The sequence below is a fragment of the Bombus pyrosoma genome, linkage group LG15 (assembly GCF_014825855.1).
Source record: "Bombus pyrosoma isolate SC7728 linkage group LG15, ASM1482585v1, whole genome shotgun sequence".
Classification (NCBI taxonomy): domain Eukaryota; kingdom Metazoa; phylum Arthropoda; class Insecta; order Hymenoptera; family Apidae; genus Bombus; species Bombus pyrosoma.
This window is the reverse complement of record NC_057784.1, coordinates 4,184,501-4,203,992: the sequence shown is the minus strand read 5'-3', so window position 1 is coordinate 4,203,992 and position 19,492 is coordinate 4,184,501. Positions and strand designations below refer to the sequence as shown.

General features: G+C 40.1%; 1 protein-coding gene across 7 annotated transcripts in view; it reads left to right on the top strand.

The window, feature by feature from the left end:
* The window catches only part of LOC122575345 (dopamine receptor 2), an 81,740-nt gene that overhangs the window by 25,463 nt on the left and 36,785 nt on the right, over positions 1-19,492 (top strand). For all 7 annotated transcript variants that reach the window (XR_006319408.1, XM_043744137.1, XM_043744141.1 and 4 more), the window contains one exon: positions 5,971-7,510. Coding sequence is in view for 6 of the 7 variants with exons in the window: in XM_043744137.1 (XP_043600072.1) it covers positions 6,312-7,510 (1,199 nt within the window). In the remaining variant the exon portion in view is untranslated. The remainder of the gene's footprint in view (positions 1-5,970; positions 7,511-19,492) is intronic.

Genomic DNA, 19,492 nt, shown 5'->3' with positions numbered 1-19,492 from the left:
AATCGACACGATCGAAGCGAACGCGATGGAACAGGAGAAAAATACTTGAAGTCGATTCATCCCCCCCGAGTTCCTAAATCATCCACTGAAGCGGAACCGTGTCGTCGTCGTCGACATTGTCGTTGCGTGACCGAAGAAAAGTCAATACGATCTGAACGAAATATCCCATGTAATTGAATTTCCGGCATTACTCGCGAGTTTAACATTTACTTCACGTTTGCGTGAAATAGTGTTCCCTCCTTTCGAGACATTCGCCGAGACACATACGCAAAATGATAGTTATATGGGGAGATCAGACTCTGTTACGCTCGATTTCACGTTCGACACCTACGTATCCGACAATATCCGACGGAATAGTCAGTTTGATACCAAGACTGAGCGAAGATCTCGTTGAGACGTCGATTGTTCTCTTTCGCCCGATCGGATCTTACCCCCTGTTTGCCACTATCTTTTTCTCAGACGATCTCTCGATATCGAGAAAAGGATTCCCCAGTCACCGTCCCGAAATTAAATTCCCATTTCTGACTTTTCATTCGCGCAAAATACCAGCTTGTCGCAAAACTTTCGCGACTCCAACTTCATTTTCCGCGTCTTGGGCTCGGTTATCGGAGCTGCAAATCGAATTCAATCGAATCGCTATCAATCGTTAAACTCAATTACCAATCGGAATTCGTACAGCTAAACGAAATGAATTGCAAATGGCACGGTCAATGGGACTTGCCTGTTAATTTGCTTGCATTCTTCACGCGTTACCTCGGATAGATAAAATCAAGAGGCAAATCCAAGCGGTAAACGTTAAAGTTCCGCGCGACCACGCCTGTTTACAGATTCTCGCTACATAGTTGCGAGTTCGGATTGTATTTGCACTCAGGAAAATGTTTGCATTCGGTGCAACAAAAATCACTACCTGTTTCGTACAACACAGACTGACTCTGTACAGGTGAAAAATATACTTCGGATAATATTTACACGTGTAATATTTACTTTACGATAAAGTCTCTTCAGCTATTGCCAATAGAACCGATCTTGACTCGCCGTATCTTACGCTGTATTCGATATGACGAATCGAATCCAAAGGAAAATTCAATTCCTTTCTTCTATATTTTTCCAACGTGTATAGATAACAAAATTCGTTCTTGTTATCTTCTATACACTTTGATATCTGCATTAATGTTATTTGTAATTCTTCTGTAATTGCCAACTGTAATTTTCTGCCTTATCTGATTCTAGAACAGATTATAGTCAGAGCAAAAGCGACGTCAGCTTTTACGTCTAATGGAGGAAAGCTGAGCTTCTCTTAATGAAAACACCTCCTATTTCAGTTGGAATTTGATTTTACCTTAGAAATCGAAAATGTAAAACAATGGGGAACCTGATATTCCTATATATTATTAATCTATTAAGGATCAAACGATATGCGTATATAGTTAATCATAACGTTATAAATCCTTCAACTTCTTCACTTTTCGTAAAATGGTAGAACCCAGGTGGAAGAAATAATAACGAAAATACTACGAAGTATGTACATGTATATAACAATGGTACTATTTCTATAATAATAATAATAATAATACCAAATTATATAATGAAACTCCATTACGATCTAAATTGGTTAAACGAAATTGCAAATAAAACGTTACGTTAACGCGACGTTAGCTCTTAACGGGTTACAAATGCAACGAGTAGGTAATAATCGTATGCATTTGAAACTTTACAGCTTAACTACAATTTCATCTGCACTGCCTTAATAACGCCGTTAACGTTTCATATCTCGGAAATGATATCCTACCAGGATCGCGATTTATCAGTGGCGAGATTCGAGCGAAGTCGTAAGAATGGTTGCTACCAGAACCGTGAACCGAGCAAGGAAAGCTCGATTAGCGTGTCAGCGACAACGCTAATGCAGCTGAAATTGAAAGTTGCTCGCCTGGCTGTTTGTTCTCGCGCTACCACGTTACTCTAGCATTTTCAATTCTGGCACTTATTCATTTCGCTTGAGCTCCTCGTGGAAAAACGCGTTCGAGTTAGTTCAAACAGAATCAAAGGGGGGAAAAAAAAAGAGAAGAACGTTCTAATGGATCGGAAGCGACGTCAGCGTTTACGTCTAGTGGAGGAGAGCCGAGCTCCCTTAACGAAAGCGCCTTCTATTCCAGCTACAAGGCTAATCGATCACGCTTATCCTTTAAATCTATAAAGGCGATAAAAGATCGCGTTTATCGTGGAACGTCAGACCTGTACCTTCGCTATAATTTCACCGGTTAAACAGGTTTCTGGGTTGATAAATTGCGATCGTGCTACGGACGTAGTTCCTCCATCTGGAATCGAAAGAAGATGAAACTGATGGAAAGAGCCGAAAGATAACGGTTTCTAATTTGTCCCAGTCAAAACACATCTCTGTCTCCGTACTCTTGCCGTCGTCGTCCCTCTTTCTTTCACGTCAAACCGATTCCCGTTCGTTCAACGATTGGTAAAAATTGACTGATACCTGATCGAGCTTTCATTTATCACGACTAAACGATAGATTCGAATCAGTCGGGCCAAACACCACGGACGACTCGAACGTTAATGGCTCCATGGACAACAACAGGGTGCGATATCGTCGCGAACCATGCACTCTGTCCACACGCATCCAGGATAATGGGATATCTTTGACATTCGAACAAAGCCATCGCTGGCCTCTGCCAAGCATCGGTAATATCCTTTGCAAAAGACGAGGCCGAATTGCCTAACACGGGACACTGTCCGACCGACTGGCATAGAATTGCGACGAAATAACGCATTCCTTTCGCGCGCCATCGCTTTGTTCTCTGAGACGACACCGTGTTGCCTTTAACCTCTCATCCCTCGGACAGGATATCGTTCGCAAACCTCGACGCGCCAGCAACTCGAAACCGAAGTTATTTTCCAGAGTAGAACTGTTTTGATTGTAATGTCACGCCATGAGAATTACTCCGACGTCGTATGTTTTGAGGGAAATGTTTCGCGATCGTTGCGACGCTGATCGATAGATCCGAATTGCTTACGGAACGACGAGCAAATTTCCCTGGTATTCTAATCGCTATTTAATTAGTTAGCTCCGCCGACGATAGGAATTTCGCAGCGACGCGTGCATCGATCGATTTAAATTCTCCGCGAATTTGCTTGATACGTGCGGCGCGAATGGGATAAAGGAGGGTGAAGTTTCTCCCGCGACTGCTATGCGCTCTCCCCCAAAATATGCGCTTTTGAAACTTTTAAATATACGAAGGAAAATTTGGTTAAAATGCCCAAGTATTCACAGTCACTAATTACTTTTATTTTAACCCAATTGCCTGTCGTCCTATTTGTCTTTTTATTATAAATCTTCTTATTAAAGCGCGTAAAGACAAGACCCTTGAAATCAAAATCATAGAACCATCGAATATCGTAAAACGATCTCATCGATAAATAAGATGAAGTACGGCTAAACATAGCATCGAAACACTCTTCAATTAACCTATATTTCAAACATAATGATCTATTTCCTAGCAACGTCATCTTACCCTGAATACAGTTCTCTGAATAGGTACCCGAAACACATAAGACGTTAAATATTGCAATTTTATCGGGATTATTGAACAGTTGGCGAAGAGTTGAACGGACAGAACCGGTAACAGACAAGAACAGTAACTGCGGAAGATCTGATCGATTCATAATGCAGTACCGGAACAAGCCGCAAGACATCTATTCAAGCACACACTCGGTCGATTTAATACCCTAATCTCGTAGACGCCAATGGTAGGCAAAGTTCCGCCAAGTACTCTCCAAGTAGTCCGATTCGGGGCATACACGTGTCAGAAATCATAAGCTCGATCGTATTTCCTTCAAACTCAAACTGTATCCAACAAATCTTCGTGTAAAATTAGTACGTCTACTCACGATGAACTCAAAGTGCCAGGTTTAGCTTCGTGGTCCGCGGTTTCGTCCGCGGACGAAATAAGTAAAATGATTATAAATATCGATAGTAACGAAACTAGAACTTTGACAAGCTTACAAAAAATTTGGTGTAAAGAAAAATGGCTATCATCGGTGGCTTCTGCCGCATCTAACTTCATCGCCATACGGACATTTCATGTACCATTGAAGTATTATGTTCGCAGTAACTCACGTTTCTTTGTTTAAGAAACTAGCTGAAGGTACTCCAAAGACTGAACCATGCAACTCCATATCATTCTCTCAACATGTTAAGGTTAACTGTACAGGCTATGGGACAGAAAATCTACGCTTTCGTGTAAAGAGCAGTTACTACAGTAAAAAATGAAGTACGTAGTAAAGACACGAAGAAATGACATTTATACGATAAAGAAATTACACTCTGCTAATATGAGAGCAATACTTTTATTGGAGTATGCGCGTAATTTACAATTCATATTCTATACCACGTACAAAAATTCCATTAAAAATAAAAAGTGTGTTAAAACTTTTGAGTAGGAGTCTACGTGATTGACTAGTCTCTGTTCGTATCTTTTGGCGTATCGCGTAATTGCTTTTCCGGTCAGTTCGATTTCGTGGTCTTTCTTAAGATGTTTCTCGGCTACCAAAATGTTAACATTCGTTTACTCTTGTATCAACCTGTACGTAAAAATTCAAGGGCTTCGAAAATTAAGCGACTAATTTGACAAAGTGACATTCGGCTAGCCCTGGGAACGTTGAAAGTCAAGAATAAACGAGGTCGGTTCGTTTTCGGTGTAAACGGGCAGAGCTCGGCCGGTGTTCGATACGCGACGACGTTGCAAGGTTTATCGGCCCTGACACGTGTTACGACTACGGATTCGACGGCTACGATGACGTAGGAAGGGTGTGAACGAGACAAAATCCGAGGCTCCGGACCGGAGGCCACGCTACATCCCAGCGTCGATCGTTCGACGATCGAAACCCCTTTGATCAAGTAGCGGTAAACATTCTCCCAGGTCACGGATGAAAGCTCGGCCCTGTTTCCAGCCTCCGGTCTGGCCACGAAATCACAAACCTCTCTGTTCGCCACCTGCTCTCTCCCTCTTTCTCTCTCTCTCGCATGCCTCTTTATGACACTTTTCCCCTAACTAAATATAGAGCCGGGATACTGCACGTCGGCGAAAAATTGCTAAATCGTTCGTAGCAACGAAACGTTCTTGTGAACATCGCCGCAAAATGATCGACAATTACGCAGACCGCACTTCTGTTTTTCGAGCCTGAAGGAAATAGGAATTGGCAAAATAAAAGTCGAAACGTAAGATGATTTTTCACAAAGAGAGTTACTATTATTAATTAATCGTACGACGGATTACTTTCGCTTTCGTTTTACATATACAACGCCTTACGGAAATATTTTCGATATTGTTGCTGTTGATTTCCGTATTCTTGTTATAACAAGAATTTCATAATTTATATGTAGAATATCTATTTCAGTTGGAAGCTTGGTTGCTCCGATATACGTTCTCCTTGATAAGAATTGTGGAACTTGTATTTCAACAGTTATTTTTCTCGATGCAGTTTATATCAATTAATAGCTTAAACACTCTCATTGAGCCTCATTAAGTCTCTTGACTCGTTAAAGCTGTACAATAATCGTAAAATCGTATAATCCCCGTATTTGCCATTAATTATCATCATAATATTCAATAAAGCATTGGTTAGTTACCATACTTAACCTGCTTTCTGCACACACATATCCGTGCTTTCTCCACACACGATTACGATATTAACTTCTCTAATGAGCAATCGCGTATACTCGTACTACTTATACGATATGCAATATCAATGTTGCAGAATTTTCTTTGATTCAACTAGCAAGAAAATCGTAAGATACACGTAGAAGCGAAGGGAAATGCTGGAGCATTTGCTTCGCGACGCAATTGCAATAAAAACCGACAGCTTTCCGATGATACCGGAGAAACGCAGCTTTATGTCTTCAATCTCTTACATACTAACCAACCACGAGCTTTCTTACCAATCTTCCTTCGCCTGTTTCAGATTCTCCGAAAGATGCGACGACTCGTTAAAGCCGTCTAGTCGAAGCGACGAAACCTTCCACGTCGCAATCGTTCGAATCCCAACAACTACAATCGTATTCCTGAAACGAACTAAGGAAACACAGATAATCAACGCAAAGAAACTCGCGAAGAAGACAGTTGAAGGAGGATAGACATCGTAAATATCCGTGTATACATCAACGGATCTCTCGTTAGATTTAAAAAATGAGAGATAAGACGAAAATCGGGAGGAGGAAACGCGGCGTCGACGGATCGACGACCTGATAGGACCGGGTCTCTGATTGAAAGAGCGCGCGAAGCTGGCTGCACGTGCCACGAAAAATGAACGAAAGCGCGGTCTACCTGCTCGGATCGGAAGAAGAGGCAAACGTATCGAGTAATCAATTGAATCGAAGTTTTTACAACGCGAGTTTTCCGCCCCAGAACCGTACCTACGAAGATCTTTGGAACCTTGCCACCGATAGGGCCGGTCTAGCGATACTCCTGTTCCTGTTCTCGGTCGCCACCGTGTTCGGTAACACGCTGGTTATTCTGGCGGTGGTGAGGGAGAGGTATCTCCACACGGCGACCAATTATTTCGTCACGTCATTGGCGTTTGCGGACTGTTTGGTCGGACTAGTGGTGATGCCGTTCAGCGCGATTTACGAGGTGCTGGAGAACCGTTGGCTGTTCACCACGGACTGGTGCGACGTCTGGCGTTCGCTGGACGTCCTCTTCTCGACCGCGTCGATCTTAAATCTCTGCGTTATCAGCTTGGATCGTTACTGGGCGATCACCGATCCGTTCACCTATCCGAGCAAAATGAGCAGGAAACGTGCCGCCATCCTGATAGCCATCGTGTGGATCTGCTCGAGCGCGATCTCCTTTCCAGCCATCGCGTGGTGGAGGGCTGTCCGTACGGAGGAAGTGCCAGAGGACAAGTGTCCGTTCACCGAGCACCTGGGTTATCTGATCTTCTCGTCGACCATCAGTTTCTACTTACCCCTGTTCGTGATGGTGTTCACCTATTACAAGATCTACCGGGCTGCCGTGTTCCAGACCAAGAGCCTCAAGCTCGGTACCAAACAAGTTATAATGGCCTCAGGTGAATTGGAGCTCACTCTGAGGATACATCGAGGAGGCGGGACAAATACCGACGCCAGGCACCTGTTTCGCACCGCTTCGAGCACGCCCGAAGATCTTCAGGATCTCGAAGAGCCTCTGACAACCATGCACAACAACTGTTTAACCAGAGTGCCCTCGACAAGGATCAATAAGCAGCATCGGGGAAACAATTTCTCCTTGTCGCGCAAGCTGGCCAAGTTCGCCAAGGAGAAAAAGGCAGCCAAGACTTTGGGCATCGTGATGGGTGTCTTCATCATCTGTTGGCTGCCGTTCTTCGTTGTCAATCTCTGGTCAGGCTTTTGCTCGCAGTGCATATGGAAAGAGAAAATCGTATTCGCCGCGGTCACATGGTTGGGTTGGATCAACAGCGGTATGAATCCGGTGATATACGCCTGCTGGAGCAGAGACTTTCGAAGGTAAGCTTCTTGTTGTCTAAGATTTGTTCTATCCACTGAAGATCTTGCATGAAATTTCATTTCCGTAGAAATATGAGGAATTATCGATTCTGATTTTGGAAGCTCTGCCCTCGAAATAGAGTAAGTTTACTTATCGGTAAAGTGGTATCCCACTGCTAACTGGTTGGCGAGACATCGGTAAACGCATCTCGATGCCACGACCAACGTTAATGGGCTTGTAACTACGCCAGACAGTTACGGATCGCGTCGGTGAATTAATGAGTAAAGAGAGACGAACCGCTAAGGCGCAAATAGGACGTAAATGCGTTTCGTTTGGCCAACGCGCCAACAAATCGCGTTCTTCAACACGAGTTGACACGCAGATAGCATGTTTACTTGAGATCCGGTATTCAGTGGAAGAATGGTGGTGTCCTATCTCTTTTAAGTAAATTACGCGATATTTCCAAAATTCGGGCTTTACGAATAAAAGTCTGCTTAAATATAGACTGCGAGTGAACCGGAAAACCTATTGAAAATACAATAAAGATGAAATATTTCTCAGAATGTGACGGTTTAGTCGGAAAAATATCCTAGACGCACGCGAGGGAGTTGGAACCGTCCGATGGCTAATAATTGTCGGAACGGAGGCCACTTGGGTCCTATTGAATTCATCTCGGGTAAAATACAGCAACCTTAGAACGACATGAGTTGAACACGAGCCCGTATCGATAATCAATTTTACCGAAACAGCCGTAAGATACAAATTTTCGTACGAAGAGTATATAGATCGTTTTAAAAATTATTCCTAGTATAATACAGTCGATTCAATTCGACCATTGGCGTTGACAAATCGATTCTCGATAACGTTGTTTCTGAACGATCGAACAGCAAATACTTTTCTATTTTTCTAACCGGGTGAAAATGGCACGTGGGCCAATCCCGCCAACAGAGTTGTTAGCGAACGGGAAAATGTACATTTTGTTTGAATGCATCTAAACTGCACGGTGACAAATCACCGAGCGTAACTTCCGCTATACCAGTCGTTCCTGAGTTCGCAAATGAATACGCTGAATAATTGGCGACAAAGTTTCAGGAGAAAACGGAAGGTATGCAAATAACGCGATTTAATTACGCGTTGCCGCACGCGTTCGCGAGGTGGAGCAGGGGTTTAAAATGGAACGCGGAAACTCTGACAGGAATGAATCGCGCGAACACGAAAGAATCTACACCACTCTAACGGCTACCGTTGTCCCTTTAATTAAATCCTACTTACAGGCGGCGTATCGTTAAAGCGGAATGTTCGCTTTTCATCCCCCTCGCCACCCCCGTCCGGGAAACTAAACATACAGCGGCGTATCGTGAGATCGATCTATCCCCCGCAGTTCGGTCCCATCAATCTCTTTCCGGTTTCGAGCGCGGAAACGAGACATCCTCCAACTGATTTTTCAAAAAGTCGTTCTGCCCGAAAATACGAACGAATAGCAAGAGTAGGTAACGCGCTGGTATAATATGGTCGGTGAAAAATGATGACAACGTTCGGAGGATAAATAACGGTGATACCTGCGTGACGGGAAAAACGGAGAATATAAGTGAAACAGAGGGGTGAATAAGGTGAGATGAAAGCAACTGGAAACGGAGCGAGAAGAAAAGTGGCAAAGGGTGGCGCGGAAAGAACATTAACTCGATGGAGCGTACGGGCCTGTATTTGTCTCAATCTCGAGCTTCTTCTTGCTTCTTTTTGCTATTTTCGCGAGAAAACACTATTCTCATGCGTATGGCGTGATTTTCTTCTTTATCCGAGTTGTCGAATAATTTTCTAGCTAATTTTCAGCTTCGCACGTGTAAAAGTTAAGGGAATTACTTTCGATGCTTGTAGAGCGATGATCGAGGTAAAGGCCGACGTATATGTAACACTAAAATGCACGAGCGACATATACAAGTCTGTCACAAACCAAACTAACGAACTCCACTCTTTTATTAATTTGTTAATTTCATTAATTTATTAATCATATAAATAGATGATTAATGTTCGATTTTTTAAAAACAAATGATTTACTTCCAGAAGTTGGTTTATCATAAGATGTTGGCGAAATAAATAAATATAAATTTCTATATTTTTCAGTTTACGAAGCTAATCAATGAAATTCCTGAACATCTCAAATTAACTTTGTATATGAACTATATCCCGAGACGAGTAATATCACCACCTATTTCATTTAATGAAATTATTGTACGTAACAAGATACATTTTACAATCCAAAAGCTGTTTTAACCATTTTTTAAATAGCAATGAATATACGTAAACGAAACCTCGAAACCCAGTTCGTCGCTAAATAGTTCGAGTTATTAACAGTTCTCTGCTTCGAACATTCCGAAAAATTTACTTTTCTCGTTGTATCGTCAACAAGCTGATGATACGTATTTTAATAGAATATACCGTCTCGGTAACGGTATAAACGATTTACCAATCAAGCTACGGTCGCATTCCACTTACGTGCTATTCGTACATTGACAACGAGATTTGTTGTTGGTGACGCGACAGTAATAAAATATAGACGACGAAAAATTAGTAGAATTTGTCGAAAATATTAACGGAATCTTTGCGCGTCATGAATTAAAATCATGGCACATCTATTTTTCGGGATATTCGAGCATTAGAAACCGATATTTCTTAATCAAGTCAAGTTACTTTCGCATTAAAGCCTCGAAAGACGTTATCTTTGCATATTTTATCATATTCATGAATAAATTACACGTGCTAAGACGCAGATGAAAGAAAGAACAGGTTGATAGAATCAAAATAACGAATGAAAGCGGAGCGCCTCTTTGTTCGGGAAATTGAAATATTCGCCTGTAGCTAAAAGTTTAATTATCTACACGTATAGTTGCGGATATACATATGGATAACAGAAACTTTAACATCGATGCGCTATAAATTTTAGTAATTTTTGTGCTAAAAACTTTTTACAATATTGGTGGTAGCGTAAATATCGATCGTCCCTATTTTATGTTACATGTATATTACATTTATTCGTATCTCCTTCTACTTCCTATTTTATGAACTTTCTTTTGTTCGCCATTATATAACATACAAAATTTACCCTTTTAATATTCAAGTGGTCAGCAAATAACATCGATGCACTACTGAACGTTATTGTTTCGCTCTTCTGTTGAATGGATAGGTAGTTATGTATGTGCCAATATTTGCCTGATGATGTTCATACGTTATACTGGAGGGTGGACAACAACCTCAATGCATATTTGGCCGATTTATTGTAAAATACGAAGCGATAACGATACTTTGTCGGCCATTAGCCGACGGTGCAATCGACGATTTAGAAGGCTGGTACAAAACTCCTGGTATCCACTGACAAATCAATCACGATTTACCGTGGTTTGTGCGCCTGGTGGCGCGTAATAACGAAAATATAGCATTGTGTCCACCGGTCTAACTTACCAGGTCCGCCATTATATCTAAACGGGGTCACATTGTTATCGCCGCGGTCTGCCTGTTCTCTGCGTTCTTGCGAGTATATCCCAGGTGCATAACGCGTATTCACTGTTAGCCGGTTCATCGACATACGAACGAGTCCGTCCACTGTCGTCCTGACGTTTCCCTTACGGAGACATAATTTTCGTTTCACTGAACAAACTTCCCGAATCAACCCCTTTCTTATGCGACTCGAACTGCTTGCTATTCCGTATAAACCATCGTGAATATCTATTCAGAATGAAGGTAGTAAAAAAGATTTATATCGGAGGAGAACCGCCAAGACGGAAGTGGCGAATAGGAAGAAACGCAAAGTCACGATCCAAGTGTCATCCGGTATAAAACAAAGAATTTATCTTCGATGAGATGCGCGAATAAGTTTCCGAGGGACAGAAGCGAATATACCGGGTGGTTTGTTTGTGGATTTCTTATTATCGGTCAGTTTCACCGATGCAGGATTTGTGTCAGGATGAAGTTAACTGATCCGGAGTGACGGATAGTATTGCTCCCGATTTTTTCCAGGTCATTTCCATGAGTCTTCAATCTCGTCAACATTCTTTTAAGTAAAATTGCGTATCTTTTTATACACCACTCGATACATGTTTTTATCCTGCAGAAAAATGTATTAAGGAACGCTAAGATACAAGCGATACAAGACAGTGTTTCTTGTGTTTATGCCTCATGAATGAAAACTAACTTTGACATAACTCATGACACAATTCTTTATATCGCCAAAAGCATAGCTATCCATGAGATATTCGCGAATCCAAAGTAAGTGAAACGCTCTATATGACAGAAAGAAATTACTTGCACATCGGGACAAAACTGTACGAAATAACAGCGCGACAAAAGATTTCTTAGCATCTTTTTACTTAGAAATATATAGTTAAAACTCTAAAGTAATGAAATCGTAAAAAAGGATAGTACGATAACTGCTTGTCTGTATGTACGTTACCAAATTATTGGTATATTTGATAAAAGTTATCATTCTGCTCATCTTATAATTTCCTTCCGTATTTGAAGCATGAGATACAAGAACATAATTAATGGCATTACTCTTTTATATATATTTTCCCTCATTTCCTATTATCTCTGACTTTCATTCTAGTAATTTTTAAATGCGGGATTTCATGAAAGTACCTCTGTTTTGTAGTAAAGAAGTCTTTTTAGAATACTTTTGATGTTATTCACGTATTTTTATATTCATTTATATTTAAATAATTCTGTAGCCCCTTCTAAACAAGTGGTTGTGAAAACATGGAAAACATTATCATAAATTCTGGATTTTCCCTAATTGTAAATCATAATTCTTCAAATTTCTTTTATTCTGTTGCCTCGGTATTATGTTGTATGTATAATTATGCATTTCTAAACGAAATTATTTCAAAACTGGTTTTTTATTTAACTGGTATTATTCAAAATAAAAACGTCGTAAAAAATTGAGATAAAACTCTTCATGATACAATTACTTAAATTTACTTGAAATAAAAATTTCGGAGCCCTCTATTATACGTATATTCATAATGCTTCAAAATGAAACAGACGTATTCTTTAAATCGTAAATAATAGAAGAAAAATAACTATAATACTACTTCATAATGCAATTAGTAAAATTTACGAGGGAATATTTCCCTACTTGTACGCTGGCCGTAGATCGTGTACCCAGATGTTATAGCCACCAGAAGCAGCAGTGTAAAGTCTTAGGGGTGATTTATGCGAAATATCAATTCCGTGGCGGTGGAACGAGATGACGTAGCCGGTGGTATCAGACGACATCACGAAGCTCGTTTAATTGCTCGTCAAGCATATCACAATTCTTTTCGTTACATCGAGAGACACCGGGGAAACAAAAACTCGATAACGTCTATCATGAAAACGCGAGATATCCTTACGAGGGAAGATAAACGGAAAAAAGGAAATGCGTGAGAAGTTCTATGCAAATATTGGTCACCGATGAAATTCACTTGGCGCCAAATTCCAAAGGTTCGAATGTAATAAAAGAGTTGAGAATTCTTTAAGAATTCTTTTTCATCCTTTGCCAAGTTTATTTGCAATCTATGTGCTAATTACAGGAAATTAGAAGCAAGTGCGATGCTGTACAGGCTTTTGCCAATGTTTCTCTATACTTTTTAACTTCGAATACACAATGCCATCTATAGATATTGATACGCCTACCGGTTACATTCATCGGAGAACTCCAACAAATTATATGTTATTTAATATTTTACATTACAAGACGCATATGTTGCGAATAGAATAACTCATTTATAATGAAATAAATACAAGATAAAAGTAATGAATGAAATGTATTAAATGTGAATTAATTAATTAATTAATACTTGTGATCGACGACATATGTTCAACCTTTAGATGTTTCTAGTTGTTTTCAATATCGATGGACCATATGTAGCACATGGTGTCTCTCGTACCTTTAAATTTGTAGGCTATTGTGCAAAAAAACATCAGGGGATAAAAAAGAGAGAAAGCGTTAAACAGGTTTGTTAGCGTAAATTGATGACTTGTTTAAAAACGAATTACACCGAGTCGATACACGTTTGACTGTTATTGTTGATTAATGAGCACAACTGGCAGACAATTAAGAGCACTCGGAGCGCCGCGCCGCTTCGAGATGAATTAGCGCTCTTCTCTGGTAAAACGAACGATAAAAGATAAAGCGATGCTAAAAATATAGTGATATTAACCATTCGAAAATTATGTTTCTCTCTCAATGAGAAATTTAACGTGACGTAAAGCGTCGCTCGTAACGCCTGGGTCCCGGCAAGCCCGTAAAGATGTATTTAATTCGAAATGAAATTTCGTGGGTCACCGCGGGATTAATACAATTCCCTGAGAGAATTTTAGGAACAACCCGGTCTTGGTCTCGCGCGAACCTCGTGGTACTTGTTTCTAAAATTACTCAAATCCAATAAACGACAATCAAGCGTCGGGTAGACCATCGCAGAAATAACAAGTTTGCACCGTGAAAAGGCAGCAAGACTAACTGCAAACGAAGCAACGAGACGTTTCCCCCGGGTGCTCCTTTGTACGGCACCAGCACTCGCGTCCTTGCGAGCTTGAAAAAAGCTCTCCTATTAAAATCGTCCAAAGAACCGCACACGCTTCAAGTTGAAGAATAGACATGCTTAAGGCTCCCTTCCCTTCCTTTTACGCTCTCGAGCGCGTGTTGCGGGAAAACAAAAAACTTTACGAGATGCCAGGAAGGAAACACACGATGGAATCGTTCGGGAAGCACGGAAATCTACCGTGGATTAGAAATTGCAAAAGAGTCGATCGTAGTTTAGAAACCGACCATCCGTTTAACACGTTTCGGTAATCCTCGATAGCGAAGCAATACTGTCGAGGCCAGGAACTATCGGGCCAACACTACTTATCTAGGATGAGACGGCGAACGATGCAACCATCCCTTAAATTACGTCCGTAAACACGTGCGTCTACGTGAGAATTTCCATCCGTGCAATTGATATTGCCTGGCCTCGGATCAGGTGATATGAACTTCCAATGCGGCGAGTATCGATTTCACAGAGTTTATGCCTCGTTCTTTCCCCGCAATCTTCCACGGGCACATCGTTCCGCTTACTTTCCTCCTGTTCCGCAACAGAGGCCGGAATTCTTTGCTCGTACCCCGACGGAATAACGCCTCTAATTGTAGGCAAGCGTAATAAATTCAGTCACGCGAACAAGTCCGCATTAAGTCAAGGTTTCGACATCCAGCGGCCGTCGAGCCGAGGATAGCTAATTTTCCTCGTCGCTGCATCTTTCACGGAATCCACCGTGATATGTGGGTAGTTTACAACGGTGAGAAATATCGATGAACAGTATGTACGTGTTATTCGAGGATGAACACAAGCCGCTCATAACTTGGCAGGGACAAACGGTTGAAACAGCAGGATCCTTAGCGAGCAAAAACACCTGCATTTCCATCTACTTTGCATGTCTGCGCATATTATACATCGTGCCTGGACCGTGTAAATCACTGTTCTAGGAAAAATACAACGGAGCCTGAACATCGCGCCAAAGAAAAGCCGGAATAGAAAATTAAATTACTTTTCTCGCACCATGGTTTAAGGATGCAGCTGTCGTGCGGAGTAACGCCGTCTCCCTTTTTTTCTCTCTCTCTCTCTCTCTCTCTTTCTCTCGAGGAACAGAATCATTTTTCCACGGCGAATTACGTTTACGATTTCATCTACTCGCTCTGTTTTCACGAAGAACGTGAGACTCGAAACGTCCACGGTAACTATATACTTTTTCTCCTTTAACGACAAACGACGACAACGACGATTTTTCTCGGGTAGCACGTTTCCACGTGGACGTTTCAAAGGGCCGAGAACAAAAGTTCAAATAACTGTACCGACAATGCGTTGTTCGCGTAAAACGCAATGAACGCGAAAACTTTCACTACGGATCGTCGGTTTCCTTGCTTCCGTCCATTGCTTTCAAACGAATAGATATCCTGGTGACTGATTCCAATTTCGCAAAAAGGAAAATACCTTGGAAGCAGCCAAGTCTTTACGAGTTAGATGCGAATCGGATAGTTGCTCGATGGAGGGTGACCGCAGCCGTATAAATTTGTTTAGTTCGCCCGAAACTTTCCACTGTTACCCACGAATACTGACTCTCGTTAAATTTCATATAGCAAAAACGGTCGGCATAACTAGTTGTCGCAGACTCGAATACCATTTGATATTCTACGAAACGGTACTCGCGAAACGCAGTTCGCATTAATCGCGTATTAATTAAGCAGAGCACGTTGAAGCATCTTGATACGCATTGAATATTCTGTTATATTTTGGGCCGTAACAAATAGGAGATGTTGATAGGTACATTGAAAGATATTAAGTAATCGAAAGGTGTAAAACAAATTAGTGACAAAATGTAAATCGATCAACCAAAAAATGTATATCGATCAACCAAAGAACGTAAGCGAATGAAGCAAAAAACTTTGAATAAACGAATCAAAAATATATGAACAAATAGTAAAATGTAAATAATCGTGCCGAGAATAAGTCGGGTGTATTGTCTAAATATCATAATTAAATTGTATTTTAACTGTATTTGCCTTACAGCGATCTAGCAAAAAATATAAAACCAACGAATAAAGAAGCTAATGAATCGAAAGCTGCGATTAAACGAAACAAAAATACATAAACAAAAGATTAATTAATTTTATATTTAAATTAGCCATGTTTGTCGTGACAAATAAATAAATGAACCGAAGAATATGCACAAACAAGCAATAACAAAACATTTCCAATTAAAAGAAACTCGAATTTTTATGTTAAATTTCAGCAAACAAAGTGGCCTTTAATGTTTTAACAAAATCTCTATACGCGAGAAATCGTATAGGTCAATAACGATCTTTTTATACCGTCACAAAATTAAAGCATTCTTTAACGATGAAAAGCTACGATTGAATTGAAAATGATTTAAAAAATGTAACACATAAATAAACGAATCGAACAATGTAAACCAACGAACCAATAAATGTAAACCAACGAACCGATAAATGTAAATCAACTAACCAAATGCAAATCAACGAATCAAAAGGATGTGAATAAACAAACAATAAAAATGAGAACAAAGGAAAATGTATTAGATTGTCCGAAAAGTTTCTTTCGTTTTATAAGGAAACAATGGATGCGCAACATTTTTTGTTTTATTTCGTTTCATTGAATTACGTACGATCCATTTTCTAGTAATAGAACAAAATGTATCATACATAATTCAATAAAATAACATAAAACAACGAACGTTGTGCATCCGTTATTTTCACATAAAAACGAAAGAAACTTTTCGGACAACCTAATATACGATCAAATGAAAATGAGGTGGACCAACTAATGTTACGCTTCAATTAGCCTAATTTTATTCGCTGCAACAGTACGTTATAATTCGATGCCACCTTCGAGGATAGGATCAAAGAGCTCGACATAATGGGAGATGTCGGTGATTTCACGGAAAACGAGTCGTCGCCACGTGCAAAGAACTTGTTAAACTTTTAATAACGCGTTCGCGAGGACAAAAGCACTGCCGGAAAGATATTTCATGAGAGAATCCGAGAATAACCAGACTAAGAACTTACCTCTGTACGGCCTGCGTACGGACAAGGAAGCGAGAAGAATAAAACTAATAACAAAGGAATCTATTCAGTGATATTTCACTGACAGGGATTAAAGCGCGTTTCGAGCTGAACGTCACTGTTCGAAGAACTCTGCAACTTCCGCCATTCCTTTGAAAAGCTTCTTAATGGAGAAGAAAGCGCGTGCCGGTTTGAAATTTTATCGAAGAGGCGAGCCGTTATTGATTTCATCGGTGCCAGGAAAACTGATACATTGCCTATGGCTCGCCAAGCTAGCCCCAACCCCCGTTGCAATACGCTCGTATATTCGCGTGGTAAATTATTCCTAAAGTTAGACACATACAAGGTATCCTATGTCTGAAAAGCGATAAACATACCCAGCGTATTTAATAGACCGTTCGAAAACAAATACACTACCATAATGTAGAACCTATATCTCGTACTTTCGATATCTAGATGAACGAAACGGTTCACAATTGTGCCTTCTCTTACAGTAATCGACAAATATACATACATAAGTGGATGGGACGTACGTGGATAGGTAGTGAAAATAGGCATCGACGAAGTTTCATTATATATGTCGTATTTACGCAAAAATGCAGATACTAATTTCAAATATTTATTGAATAATCTACGTACTAGAGGGATATATAATGAATAAAATTTCAGTATGTAACATTAGCACCGGTTCGATCAAACTTCATCGATACCTATATACACACTTCCCCTACTTCTACTTACTTTTGGCCTCGACTATAATTTACCGTATCCCTCTTCGATAAATGTACCGTACACAAATGATTACTCCGCTTCTTCAAATTTTAGCACCAGAGTGCTTGATTGAATCTTTTGTTGGGTGGAGTTGGATCGATTTGGTAAATAAGCGGCTGAAAACAGGCTACCACGTTCTCTCTCTCTTTCTCTGTATGATTATTCAAATGTAAGAAGCGCGTCAGAGTTAGCCTAAACCGCGCCGTTTTGAATAACGAAATTCATCAGAGCAGCAGAAATAACTCGAGCGGCGAAAATTTACGAGATTCCCTGGTAATTAAGGTAACTTCGTCGTAAGCGGTTTATCTCTGGTAACTACATACCGGACTTTTTTAATTGCAGCATTTGTAATACGCAAGTTCCGAGAATCCTGTAACAAGGGTAGCTGCTTATTATCTTTTTCTCGAAGGTGCAACTACAGCTTCTCCTCTTTTCCTTAGTTCCTCTTGCAGAGGCCCAATTAACCAACTCGTCGTTACGCGTAACGACGCGTCTTCATCGAGCATCACCTTTCAAACGGTTTACATTTTCACATCGACCAGCGATAATCCGTCTATTCGTTATGAGTTCATCCGATATAACGTAAGGGGTGTCTCCGAGATTGGACGACACGATCAGGGAGGATCTTCCTTTGTAACTTTTGGAATTAATCGATGCTATCAGAACTGTCGCTGAACCTCCATGAAAATTCGTTGGTGAATAGAAGAAGTGAAAAAATAATTGGGTTCATTTATCTGTAGCGCTTCGAAATAGCTCGAGGGAATGAAAAACGTAGGGGTGCGTGTAACTTTGCCCTCTCATGGAGTAAATGAGATCATACGAGGTAGAATTAATCAAGGGGGGAAAGTAATATCGACCATAAATACAACGACATCGCTCGATTTGTATTAATACATGGCTTTTAGTGACAGCTATGAATTAATGGAAAACTCACGATTAAAAGAAATAATCGCTGTCTTCTTTACCTTCTTGTGGAATTAAGAAACATATGTCATATGAAACATAGATTATTTATTCACAAATTTACCTCCGATATGTTAAAATTATTATCTTCTATGAAATTAGTTTTATCAAATTCATTAAGATTATATTCGTTATATTAATTAATTTTAACTGCGCGTAAACTTTTTCAAATCTCATATATTCGATCAATTTAACTTGCACGCGATTCGATGGCTAAATTAGTTTCAAACTGTTTTTGTTAGTTTGAATTATTTGTTTTAATTTAGCAAGACTTCAATAAATCCGTTTATCCGAGCTTCACTCATTTATAGGAATAGAAGTTTAATGCTTTTCGATCAATTATAATTATTGATTTATAATCTATCTTAATTATTTGCACTTGAACTTCTATCGTATAAATGAAAAATATAGGATACGTAAGTACAGAAACTTGATCAATTTCTATTACATAAACCGCTTCCACGATAAATTCAGGTAAATGAAGTTCTACTGTATACTTTCAAGCAATACCGTACGTCCCTCAGTGCAAAGGTAATCCCGAAGGAACAAGCTGCTTTTTTATTACTAAATCGTATTACCAATGATTATATATAATCATAGTAAAAATACGCTTCCACTACGTTAATTAAACAAAACCACAAATTTCTTAAAGCACTGTCTCGACTTGATTAATTTTACTAGC